General features: G+C 40.7%; 1 protein-coding gene across 6 annotated transcripts in view; it reads left to right on the top strand.

Moving 5' to 3' along the window:
• GANC (glucosidase alpha, neutral C) overlaps positions 1-13880 on the top strand; it is an 82609-nt gene that overhangs the window by 42287 nt on the left and 26442 nt on the right. For 5 of the 6 annotated variants that reach the window (XR_004030463.1, XR_004030464.1, XM_030814242.1 and 2 more), the window contains exons 12-14: positions 8058-8293; positions 12547-12673; positions 13607-13686. Coding sequence is in view for 4 of the 6 variants with exons in the window: in XM_030814242.1 (XP_030670102.1) it covers positions 8058-8293; positions 12547-12673; positions 13607-13686 (443 nt within the window). In the remaining 2 variants the exon portion in view is untranslated. Of the gene's footprint in view, positions 1-355; positions 1108-8057; positions 8294-12546; positions 12674-13606; positions 13687-13880 lie in introns of those variants that run through there. The other variant, XM_012507246.2, reaches the window with a different exon arrangement.

The following is a 13880-nucleotide window of genomic DNA, read 5'->3' as shown; positions in this document are numbered from 1 at the left end:
TAGAATTGCACTTTAGCAATGATAGGAAGGGGAACAGTGCTCCAGCATCAGTTTCTGTTTATAATGGTGACATGGACTGGACACAGTGGCTCATGCCTGTAATCCCAGTGCTTTGGGAAGCCTCCAAAGTGCTTCCTTGAATTCAAGTAATCCTCTGCCTTGCTTCCCAAAGAAAGGCTGCAGTGAGCAATGTTCATACTACTGCTCTCCCACCTAGGCAACAGAGCGAGACCCTATCTCAAAAAAAAAAAAAAATTTAATATAATAGTGACATGGAAAAAATATAGCTGGATGCTTAAAATGAATTTGGACAGAGTAGCTCCAAAAGTTCTGTGACAGCCTACCTCTTTCACAGACATTGGAGAAAAATAGCTCTCAGTCTGAGGAAGATACTGAGAAAAGAAGAAGTTGAAAGCATCTTGAAGAAAAACTCAGATTGGATATGAGATTCGTCAAGTTGGCCAGAAAATATTCCCTGAAGGAGTTCCTCTTTAAAGCACCTGAAGCACACAGCTACCCAGCATGGAATTTAAAGCCTGATGAGGAAAGGGGGCATTTTCTCAGCAGAATTTCTAAAGGGTTTTGCTGCTGTCTCATCTGGTGGCCATGGGATTGGGGATCTATATTGGAAGGCATCTGACAACTTCTACCAGCACCTTTTGATGAATAATTTGAATCCAGCTTTGTGTATATTGGGGATTTCTATCTGAGCTTGTGACACAGCTAACTCAGGAGCTGTTACGGTTCTTGGGTGGCTGTTTCACTTGTTTTTATTTATTCTGTAAATACTGCTTTCCTAATTTAGTAAAATGAAAGAATAGAATCTACTAAAATCATACTGACCTGTACTTATACCTATAGAATCAGTTAATAAGGGTGTCAGACTGATTAATATCTACCGTAACAATTTGGCAGTGAATTTTCTTTAGATATTAGTATAAGTATGTAAGTATAGTTTTAATATATTAGTCATGGTATAGTATTTTAAAAATTATCTGTAACCTTAATTCCATTAAAATACTTTATATTCCAAAAGAATGAATGACAGTGATGTTAAAATCACTACATTAAAGGGTTTGCCCAAAATAAATATTGTGGCCTTACTTACACTACTGTGGAAAATATTATGTTTAAATGGATGCAGGTTGTCTACTAAAGACTACACTTAACTATGCTAATTGTTCTTAATAAATAGAAAACAAGTTACAGCTACAAATCCCACCATACACTTCATACACCAGATTGTTCTCACTTTTGCAGCATAAGGACTTCAACCTCCAACTATTAGGTAATCAACTTGGATAATGTGTCTGTCAAAGGCACCTACTCAGTATCTTTTGCTCTTTATCACTCTGGATTGCTGAATTTAATCCTATCCTTTGTGCTCAACTATTTTGTGCTGTTAAAATCAGCTTTATCCTAAGCATATCTGTGTCTACTTTAAAAGACTGGAAATAGAAGAAAAATAAATATTTGCCATATCCTTTAAAAAAAAAAGGAGCCATACTTTAAGACTAGAAATGGAAAATAAATAAATAAATCTTTACCAAATTCTTAAAAAAAACAACAACAAAAAGATAAACAACCCAATTCTAAAATGAGCAAAGGATTTAAAGAGATAGTTCTCCAAAGAAGATAAATAAATGAACAACAAGCACATGAAAATATGCTCAGCGTTATTAGTCATTAGGAAAATGCAAATCAAAACCACAGTAAGATATCACTTCACACCCACTAGGATGGCTAAATCCAAAAAAATGGAAAAACATAAGTGTATATGAGGATGTAGAGAAATTGGAACATTGCTGGTGGAAATGTCAAATGGTTCAGCCATTGCAGAAAACAGTTTGGCATTTCCTCAAAAAGTTAAACATAGAATTACCATATGACCCAGTGTGATGGTTAATTTTATGTATCAATTTGACTAGATTGTGGTACCCAGATATTCAAACACCAGTCTAGATGTCTCTGTGAAAGTATTTTTTAATGAGATTAACATTTAAGTCAGTAGACTTTGAGGAAAGCAGATTGCTCTCCATAATGAGAGTGGGCCTCATCCAATAGTTGAAGGCCTTGGAGAAAAAGACTAAGGTCCCTGGGGAAAACAGAATGTCTCCAGCTTGCCTTCAGGCTCAAGCTGCAACATCAACTCTTCCCTGGTTCTCTAGTATGCCAGTATCTCCTGCAAAACTCAGACTTGCCAGCCCCTACAATCACATGAGCCAGTTACTTTAAATAAATCAGTATTTGTATCTCTCTCTGTGTATGTATACATATTTATAAATATATAAACATATTCAATATAAATCCCATTAGTTCTGTTTCTCTGAAAAACCCTGTGTTCTCTGAAGAACCCTAACTGATACACCCAGAAATTCTACCCCTAGATATATGCACAAGGGAATTGAAAGCAGGGACTCAACAGATACATGTATGCCAATGATCACTGTAGCATTATTCACGATTGTAGGGTCCAGCCCTACAGGACTCAGCAGGTGTTCTCCCCGTGTGTGGAGACGAGAGATTGTAAGAAATAAAGACACAAGAAAAAGAGATAAAGAGAAAACAGCTGGGGTCGGGGGACCACTACCACCAAGACACGGAGACTGGTAGTAGCCCCGAATGGCTGGGCGTGCTGATATTTATTGCATACAAGACAAGGGGGGCTGGGTAAAGAAGGTGAGTCGTCCAAGTGACTGATAAGGTCAAGCAAGTCACGTGATCATGGGACGGGGGCCCTTCCCTTTTAGGTAGCTGAAGCAGAGAGGGAAGGCAGCATACGTCAGCGTTTTCTTCTATGCACTTGTAAGAAAGATCAAAGACTTTAAGACTTTCACTATTCTACGAACTTCAAAGAGGAACCAGGAGTGCAGGAGGAATATGAAAGTGGACAAGGAACATGACCATTGGAGCACAGCGCCACAGGGAGGGGTTTAGGCCTCCAGATGACTGCGGGCAGGCCTGGATAATATCCAGCCTCCCACAAGAAGCTGGTGGAGCAGAGTGTTCCCTAACTCCTCCAAGGAAAGGAGACTCCCTTTCACGGTCTGCTAAGTAACGGGGCCTTCCCAGGTCCTGGCATTACCGCTTGACCAAGGAGCCCTCAAGTGGCCCTTACGTGGGCGTGGCAGAGGGCTCACCTCTTGCCTTCTAGGTCACTTCTCACAATGTCCCTTGAGTACCTGACCCTATACCTGCCGGTTATTCAAGGTTATATTAGTAATGCAACAAAGAGTAATATTAAAAGCTAATGATTAATAATGTTTATACTAATGATTGATAATTGTCCATGATCATCTCTATATCTAATTTATATTATAACAATTCTTTATTCTAACTATTTTCTTTATTATACTGCTACAGTTTGTGCCTTCAGTCTCTTGCCTCGGCACCTGGGTAATCCTTCGCCCACACATGATAACCAAAAGGTAGAAACAATCCAAGTGCCCATCAAAGATGAACAAATAAACAAAATGTGGTATATACATATAACAGAATATTATTCAGCTATAAAAAGAAATGAAGTTCTGATACATGCTGCAACATGGATGAACCTTGAAAATATGGAAAATGAAATAAGACAGACATGAAAGGACAAGTATTACATGAAGTAGCTACAATAAGCAAATTTGTCAAGACAGAGATTAGAGGGGGCTGAGAGGTGTGAGTGATAGGGAGTTACTGCTTAATGATTACAGAGTTTCTGCTTGGGGTGATGTAAAGGTTTTAGAAATAATGGTAATGGTTGTACTACATGGTGAATGTAATTAATGCCATTGGACACTTGGAAATGGTTAAAATGGCAAATTTTGCTATACATATTTTGCCACAATTTTTAAGAATCAATAATGTAATATGCCATAAAAACCCACATTGAATTGTGCATTTTAGATGGGTGAATTGCATGGTATGTGAATTCTGTAAAGCTGTTAAAAGCAAAAGTATTGCAGCATCGTTTCTGCTGCATTCAATTGTTAAAAGCAAGCTAAGTCTAGCCCGTGTTCAAGGGTGTTCAATTCCAATTGCAACAGGAGGAATGACAATTTATGGATATGGGCACCCATGCAGGAATAAGTGCTATCAAAGCCCACCTGCAGCTACATTCAACATTATTATTAGTGAGAATGCTGGTTTATGATAAAGCACTTCAAAAATACTGGATCTCCCTCCATGTTCAAAGACAGTAAAGATTATTTGTTGACTCCTGCTGAGGGTTTAGCTCAATCATATACCATACCCTCCTCCGTCTCCCACCCAATCTAGTTACATCACAATTTTTGGTTAAATCAATATTCAATGTTTACATTTTTCACATGCTCAAGGGTGTCTGGTACTTTATCCAGTCTACTTTCCCTGGAGACTTTCTTCTCTACTAGAGCTCTTCATCTTCCTCCTCCCATCTGGACCATTGCTTTCTAGGTTCCCTGCACAGCTTTCATCTCAGAACTTACCTTTGCTGTTTGCTGGTGTTGTATCCCTCCTTTTTTCAGTTCCCTGTTTTTCTCTTTTCTGGTTTATTCCCTTGTTGTATTTATTTGTTTGTAGCATCTTCTGGTAGTTTCCTAAGAATGTTTGCATTGGAGGTACTCTTTTTGCTTCCTTGCAGGTATGAAACCATCTTTTTTCCTACCTTTACCCTTGACTGCTAATTTGCCTGGCAAGACTGAATATTCTTTCTCTCAGAATTTGAAGGCATTTCTTTTATTGTCTTCTACCTTCTTGCTCCAAAACCATTCTTAATTATATTCCTTTGTTCCTCTGTATATGATTTATCTTTTCTCTCTGAAATACCTTCTCTTTATCACTAACATTCCAAATTTCCAGTATTCTGAAATTTTGTAATAAAATCCCTTGATGAAGATCTTTTGTTTGTTTGAGTCAGGGTTTTGCTCTGTGCCCAGGTTGGAGTGCAGTGGTGTGATCATGGTTCACTGCAGCCTCAAACTCCTGGGCTCAAGTGATCATCACACCTCAGAATCCTGAGTAGATGGGACTTACAGGCATGTGCCACCATGCCCAACTAATTTTTTCATTTTTTGTATAGGCAGGGTTTCCCTAGGTTACCCAGGCTGGTCTTAAAACCCTAGGCTCAAGGGATCCTCCCACCTTAGCTTCCCAAAGTGCTTTACTGGGATTACAGGTGTGAGCCACCGTGCCTGGTCCTAGGTCTTTTAAAATAATTATTGTTCTGGATGTTAGATATGGACCCCTTCAATCCTGAGAATTGTGTCCTTCAGTTCTGAGAAACTGTTTTGTATTATTCCTTAGATTAATTTTTCCCTTCCTTTTTTTCTTTCTATTCTACGGATTTTATAATCTCCTTTTCCTTTTTTGCCTAGTTTTTGAGCAATTTTCTCAATTTTATCTTCTAGGCCTTCCGTTTATGCTGTCATGTTTCTGCATTCTAGGAGCTCTTTCTTATCCTCTGATCATTCCTTGGTTTTTGTTTTCATTTTGTGCAAAGCAATGGCAAAACATTTATTAACCCTAAAATGTGTACATCCTATTTTTTTTTCAAGTAACAAATTTGCTGGTAACATAATTTATTTAACCTGTTTTCATTCGGACAGACCCATGATCAATGCTGCTCTGTATAATTTCGAGTCTGATAAGCCTCTAAGTTTTCTGGTATTTTTTGTTTTTAAGAGACAGGGTCTCACTTTGTTGCCCAGGCTAGAGTGCAGTGGCATGACCATGGCTCACTGCAGCCTCTCCTGGGCTCAAGCGATCCTTCTGCTTTAGCCTCGTGAGTAGCTGGGACTGTGGGCATGTGCCATATGCCCAGCTAATTCTTTTTATTTATTTGTTTTAATTTTTTTGTTGAGATGGGGTCTTGCTATGTTGCCCAGGTTAGTCTTGAACTCCTGGTCTCAAGCAATCCTCCTGCCTCAGCCTTCCAAAGCACTGAAATCTTCTAAGTATATTTACTCCACTTCTAAAACTTGATGAGGAATTCAAAATAGCACACCTCATTAAATGACATTTATTGTTTTATAAATTGTATACAGGTTGAGTATTCCATGCTTGGGACTCTAGAGTGTTTTAGATTTGGGATTATTTTGAATTTTTGAATATTTTCATTAAACTTAATGGTTGAGCATCCCAATCTGAAAGTCCAAAACCCAAAATGCTCCAATGAGCATTTCCTTTGAGTGTCATGTTGGTGTTCAAAAAGTTTCAGATTTTAGGGGCCAGGTGTGGTGGCTCATGACTGTAATCCCAGCACTTTGGGGGGCCAAGATGGCCGATCACCTAAGATCAGGAGTTTGAGACCAGCCTGGTCAACGTGGTGAAACCCCGTCTCTACTAAAAGTACAAAAATTAGCTGAGCATGGTGGCATGCACCTGTAGTCCCAGCTACTTGGGAGGCTGAGGCAGGAGAATTGCTTGAACCCAGAGGCGGAGGTTGCAGTGATCCGAGATTGCGCCACTGCACTCCAGCCTGGACGACAGAGCTAGACTCCATCTTTAAAAAAAAAACAAACAGTTTCAGATTTTAGAATATTTCAGATTTTGGATTTTCAAATTAGGGATACTCAACCTCCACTTGTTTTATGCTATCCTAGTCTTGTTTAAGGGTACAATACCTTTTTTCATCTCTCTAGAGATACTAATGACCATGTTTTGATATTTACTTTGGTTCCTTGCATTGTCCCTGTTTTTTTGGAGATCCTTTTATTTTGTTTCCTTATTTGAGTCACTGTCTCTGATTTTGGAGACTTTGCTCAAATGTGAGTTTTGAGACAGAGTCTCACTCTATTGCCCAGGCTGGAGTGCAGTGGTGCAATCTTGGCTCACTGCACCCTCTGCCTCCTGGGTTCAAGTGATTCTTCTGCCTCAGCCACCCGAGTAGCTGGGACTACCGGTGCCCGCCACCACACCTGGATAATTTTTGTATTTTTAGTAGAGATAGCGTTTCACCATGTTGGCCAGGCTGGTCTCGAACCCCTGACTTCAAGTGATCCACCCGCCCTGGCCTCCCAAAGTGCTGGGATTACAGGCGTGAGCCACCACACCCAACTCCATTCATATTTCATGGTGAGGCTCTGTGTGCCTAGATGAGGCTTCCACTCTAGTTTTGAGAGTGGGCGTGTCTACTGGTGTTTGGGAGCAGGGTGAGCTCTTCTGTCAATAGTCTCCTCAATAGCACTCTGGGGAAAGCTTCCCCGGCTTTGCCCAACAGTCACTACCCTGCTCCTGCCTGCCACCTGCCAAATTTTTGTTGAAATTACTCCACTCCCATTCTCTTTGTTTTTGTGGCTTCTTCCTTTTTTCTTTTCATTACTCAGATTTTAGTGTGACTTTAGGAGGGAAAGCAGATACATGCAAGTGGTTGATCAGAAGTCCTTCACGTTATCAGTAAACATTTTGATAATAATTTACTGAAACTTCTTCCCAACTTCAGTCTCTTTACCTTCAAGTGAGTCACAATGCTGCACCCTGACTTAATTTTTCTAAAATATAGTTCTGCTAAGATTACATCTTGCCAGACTTTTGATGGCTTCTCATAAGACAAGATTCAGAATTCCTAACCTCAATTACAGGGCCCTTGACAATCTGACCCTATTCAGTTTCATCTTCTACTGGTCTCTCTCAGACTGTGATACCCTGGAATATTTATTTTTCTGTAAGCCTGTCGTGTACTTCTCTGCCTCTGTGTTCTTTCTATTCCCTGTGCCTGGAATGCTGTATCTATTCTTCCTGTCTGGTATATTCCTACTTAGTCTACAAGGTCCAAACCAGGTTTTGTCTCCTCTGTGAAGCCTTTCAAGACCCTATACTTCACCGCAGGCAGAATTTATTAACCTCTCTGTGTTCTGGTAGCACTAGACTGATACGTTAACCTGGCAGTTATACCTCAGGGCAGAGCACTTTATTTACCCTCCTGCCTCATTAGCCAGGTTGTCACTTCCTTAAAGGCAAGGACTATACTTTCTTCTTGATATTCTAAGCCTGAGCTCAGTGCTGAATACTCTGTAGACATTCAGGAAATGTTTATCAAATGAATAATGGTCATTGCGGTGGCAGTTGACTCAGTTATTATATCCCTCTTTTAGGCACACAAGCCATGCCCCCTCTTTTCTCTTTGGGATACCACCAGTGCCGCTGGAACTATGAAGATGAGCAGGATGTAAAAGCAGTGGATGCAGGGTTTGATGAGCATGACATTCCTTATGATGCCATGTGGCTGGACATAGAGCACACTGAGGGCAAGAGGTACTTCACCTGGGACAAAAACAGATTCCCAAACCCCAAGAAGATGCAAGAGCTGCTCAGGAGCAAAAAGCGTAAGGTAAAATAAGCCAACATTACTGAACCTTTTAATTACAGAGTTTTAAAAAATGTCTTAAACTTGCCTTGGCACTTCGGTGGTGGAGAAACATCTGATAAAAAATGGCTGTGAAAATAGTAGATTCAAATATGATTGTCACTGTGATAAGAGAGAAAATGAATGGTGAAAAGGCGATGACCCCATCCATTCCTGGCTTAGTTATGTAGGTCCCCATAATGAAGAAGGGGTCTAGCATTTTCAGTTCCATTTGTTGTGGCCACCCTGTAGTAATATGATGCCACCACTCAAAATTTGGTTTCCATGTCTCAATTGGTGACACCACACATGCACCAAGGGTATATTAAAAAGTTTATTACTCATATAATGAGGCTTTCTGGGGAGAGCAGGGGTAGCTCCCAAGCTGGTTTGAAAATGGCTTGAGAGAACTGAGAAAGGAGATTGGCTCAGCTTTTATGGTGGTTAGCAGGTAGGGACAGGGCAAGGGCTCTTGCACGCAGGCTGAGGCTTAGATAGTTTGAACCCCCTGCTGGCACCAAAGGAGCGAGCACTAGAGGTTTCTTTGTCAGCTTGTCCAGATACGGGCAGAAGGGTAAGGGGGGAGTAGCAGGGCATGAAAACCCTTAACAGTCAAATATCAAATATAGTATCAAATTCTTTATTACACTGTTTTTCCTGCATGCTTCCCTGGTGGACTCTACCTGTCAATCTGGCCAAGAAAAGAACAGAAATAGAAAATGCGGAGGGAGAGAAGCCACTGGAACATATATAATGCTGCTTTCCAGTTCCAAGAGTGGTGGTGGTGGTGGTAATAGCAATAATGAAAAGATGGAGAGAAGAAAATGGAGAGAGGAGAAGGGGGGCAAAACCCTATGTGTATCATGTGAATGAATAAAGTCCTTCTCCTTGAAAGTAAAGTTGACTTTTCAACCTCCTCACCAGGCTTTTCACAGATGGCCAGAGCCCATCCAGTTAACTCCTGATTTCCCAATTAATAGCTACCATATATCAAGCTAGTATGGGCTAGACAATATGATAAAACACATTATTCCATCCAGTGATGACAAAACTATAAGATAGGTCTTGTTACCGCATATTTTAGATGAAGAAGCTGAGACTTAGACTGGTTTCAAAATTTACACAAAGGCACACAGTGAGTAAATAGCAAGGCAAGAATCTGAACCCTGGTCTGTCTGACTCCAGATCTGTCCTTAATAAGTAGTTATTTACTGAGGCCTTGAACCTTCAAGATGCTATGCTAGTGCTGAAGGGTATACAGAGATGAGCTTCTTGTGGTCTTACAGTGAGTGAAGAAAAGGCAAGTATCCAATCACAATACAGGGAAGTAACATAAGGGCCAAAGAAAGGTCAGGGTAGAGGACAGGCCAAGAAAGAGAAGATTGTATCCTCAAGACTTAAGCAGGGCTTTGTTCCAGAGGTGCATTTTATTTTATTTATTTAATTTTTTTTTTCGGGACAGAGTCTCACTCTTACCCAGGCTGGAGTGCTATGGTGAGATCTCGGCTCGCTGCATCCTCCACCTCCTGGGTTCATGCAATTCTCCTGCCTCAGCCTCCTGAGTAGCTAGAATTACAGGCATGTGCCACCATGGCCAGCTAATTTTCGTATTTTTAGTAGAGACAGGGTTTTACCATGTTGGCCAGGCTGGTCTTGAACTCCTGACCTCAGGTGATCCATCCGCCTCAGGTTCCCAAAGTGCTGGGGTTACAGGCATGAGCCACCATGTCTGGCCTAGAAGTGCATTTTAGATGAACCCTGAAGGATGTCCCTAACTAATGGGTATGCAGGGAGAGGGAAGAGGGCAGTGCAGCCAAAGGAAGGAGCATTAGGGGTGTTCGGAAAGCAGTGCACAGGCAAGTTTGACAGCCAGGCATGTGAGGGTTCTAATAGTGGAGGATCTGACCAGAAAGGCTGGGACCTTTTTGTAAACTGCTTTGTATGCATTTGGGAACATTACAAGTTTTTGAATAGGGGGTTAATATGCAGAATATATAACAAACTGCTGCAACTCAGCAACAACAACAACAACAACAACAACAAAAAAAAAAAACAGTTAAAAAGTGGGCAAAGAACTTGAATAGACATCTCTCCAAAGAAGATACACAAATAGCCAACAAGCACAAGAAAAGATGCTCAACACCACTATCATTAGGGAAATGCAAACCAAGACCACAGTGAAATCCCATTTTACATAGTTAAGATGACTACTATTTAAAAAAAACAAAATAACAAGTGTTGGCAAGGATGTAGAGAAATTGGAATCCTTGTGCACCGTTGGTAGGAATGCAAAATGGTACAGCTGTTATGGAAAACAATATGATAGTTCCTCAAAAATTTAAAAATGGAATTACTGTATGATCCAGCAATTCCACTTGTGGATATATACCCAAAGGAATTGGAAGCAGGAACCTGAACAGATATTTATACACCCATGTTTATAGCAGCATTAGTCACAGTAGTCAAAAGGTCAAAGCAACCCAAGCTGCTTGGGTTGCAACTCCGTTGACAGATGAATATGTGAACAAAATGTGGTATATACATACAACAGAATATTATTCAGCCTTTAAAAGGAAGGAAATTCTAATAGATACTATAGCATGGATGAACCTTGAGGATAAATGCTAAGTGAAATAAGCCAGTTGCAAAAAGACAAATACCCTGTGATTCCACTAATTGGAAGTAATTGGAGTAGTCAGATTCATAGAGACAGAAAGTATTATAGAATGGTAGTTGCTGGAGCTAGGAGGAGGGAATGAGAAATCATCATTTAATGAGTATAAAGGTTTAGTTTTGCAACATGAGAGGGTTCTGGAGATTGACTACACAACATTGTGAATGTATATACTTAACAGTACTAAACTGCACACTTGAAAATGGTTAAGATGGTAAATTTTATGTTATGTGTATTTTACCACAATTTAAAAATTTAGGCTGGGTGCAGTGGCTCACACCTGTAATCCCAGCACTTTGGGAGGTCGAGGTGAGCGGATCACCTGAGGTCAGGAGTTTGAGATCAGCCTGGCCAACGTGATGAAACCCTATCTCTACTAAAAATTAAAAAATAAAAAAATTAGCCCAGCGTAGTGGCGGGCACCTGTAATCCCAGCTACTTGGGAGGCTGAGGCAGGAGAATTGCTTGAACCCAGGAGGCAGAGGTTGCAGTGAGCTGAGATCATACCACTGCACTCCAGCCTGGGCAACAGAGCAAGACTGTCTCAAAAAGCAAACAAACAAAAAAATTTAAGAAAATGTTTGAGCAATGAAGATATTATTTAATATTCAGGACTGATTAGAATAGAGATGAGGAAGGAGGATTAGATGGTGTTCTGGCCAAATAAAGTGTTATTGAGGCCCTAGACTGGTGGAAGTGATGGTATTGTAAAGTCATGGAGAGATAGATGCTAGAGGCACGACGCTGTGGCTTACAACTTTTCTCAAATCTCCTTCCTAATATGCCTGCACCACTGGGCTTGGGGACTTCGTTTCTTTTTAACATGTTATTCTCTTAGTTTCTTTAATGTTTGCTTGTATCAATGTTATCTGAGCGTCTAAATGTCTAGGGAGCAGGTACCCTGCCTACTTCTTCTCTATGTATAGTATGCAGCACTCGGCATCATGGACAGATAGACACTTAATGCTATTTAAAGAACATCTATTGGTTAGGCAGCAGTAATTATAAAAGAGCATTGGCCTGGTTTTTTTGTTTTTGTTTTTTTCTTTTTTAGAGATGGGGTCTTGTTCTGTCACCCAAGCTGGATTGCAGTATCATGATCATGGCTCACTGTAGCCGCGACCTCCCCAGCTCAAACAATCCTCCTGCCTCAGCCTCCTGAGTAGCTGGGACCACAGGTGGACACCACCAGGCCCAGCTAATTTTTAAAATTTTTTTGTGGAGACAGGGTCCCACTGTGTTGCCCAGGCTGGTCTCAAACTCCTGGCCTTAAGCAGTCCTCCCATCTTGACCTCCCAATGTGTTGGGATTGCAGGTGTGAGCCGCTGCGCCTGGCCAGCATTGGCCCAGTTTTGGTATCAGTCGAAATTCTCATAAGCACATGAAAGGTTATAGGGTTTTACTGGTATCTGAAATATTTATTTTTGTTTTTGTGTCTGAAATATTTCAATACTAGTTGTAGTTGTTTGTAAAAATTGAACCCCCAAACTATGGTGAAAACATGTACATGAACATTTGTCTTACATAAAACTGATGAGACCTCCAAACCTTCATGTCCTGACAGCTTGTGGTCATCAGTGACCCCCACATCAAGATTGATCCTGACTACTCAGTGTATGTGAAGGCCAAAGATCAGGGCTTCTTTGTGAAGAATCAGGAAGGGGAAGACTTTGAAGGGGTGTGCTGGCCAGGTATGAAATCACTTTATACACTTATTGTTTCCACTTGTTCTGTCCCGATTAATGAAGGCGGCATGGTCATCATTCTGCTCCCTTGTAGATGTCTCTTGCTCCTCTAGCTACATTTTAAGCATATAATTTAAGGAAGAGATATTTTTGCCTTCTTTTGTATCTTTCATAACACCTGGTACTGTATGCTTTGTATGTATTTATCAATCAATAATTGAATGAATGAAAAATAAACAAGCAAACCTCAGTGGCATGCTGTTTCTCTAAGCAAACAGATAAAAAGTCGGGGAATAAGAAAAGGGGAGGAGGAGAAAGGAAAAAAGGGGGTCCTGCAAGCTCTCTCCTTGTGATTGCTCTTCACCCTTTTAGCCCATAGTTTTGACTTCCCAGGCTTTCATGAGTGACCTCAGCCACCCTGGTGACTATGGATTCTTCATTTCAAAAGTTATTAATTTAAAGCGTTGGTAGAAACTCCCCAAGGACAAAAGGAAAATCACCACGTTGTTTAGAAATAAGAGTCAGCACTATCTATCATAAATCCATGCACTGTAGAGAAACCCCGTGCCCCCTTTCTTTTTTTTCCCTTTACATCCCTTGAACACACTTCTCTGTTCTCTTTAAGAACCAAGAGATCACTGCAGGATATTTGCCATCTTTCCTTGGGCTATCTTAGGCCATCAGTGAGGGACAGGCTGTGTCGTGATGCTTGTGCATTGGCATTCCCCTGGGCTTCTGATATTGAAAGATCTAGTGATTGTCACTGGAGCCCAGCATTACCTTCATTCACTTCTCAACAGACCATGCCTCTGTCAGCCAACTTTCATGTTTATGTAAGGTGGCCATTTCCCAGCTCTCACATCTGATATCTTCTTTATAATGCATCTTACTGTGAGGACCACTGTTCTTGACAGGCTGCCTACTGTTCTCCCTCCACAGGTCTCTCCTCTTACCTGGATTTCACCAATCCCAAAGTCAGAGAGTGGTATTCAAGTCTTTTTGCTTTCCCTGTTTATCAGGTTGGTTTTTATTCCTTTGTTATTTTCTAGTTACCTGAAAGAGTGAAAGAAGCGGAAAAAGTGATTGAATAAAACTATTGTTTTCCATTCAGTAGCTTTTGATATATAATGCTTTTATTAAAAGGCAAGTATGGCCACCACATTACAGACTCTGGGGGTGCTGGGAAAGGTGCCATATGCATAACCAAATGCGC

This window comes from Nomascus leucogenys, chromosome 6 (genome assembly GCF_006542625.1).
Source record: "Nomascus leucogenys isolate Asia chromosome 6, Asia_NLE_v1, whole genome shotgun sequence".
NCBI classification, from domain to species: domain Eukaryota; kingdom Metazoa; phylum Chordata; class Mammalia; order Primates; family Hylobatidae; genus Nomascus; species Nomascus leucogenys.
Note: the sequence above shows the minus strand (reverse complement) of the source record. Positions and strands in the feature narration are given on the sequence as shown.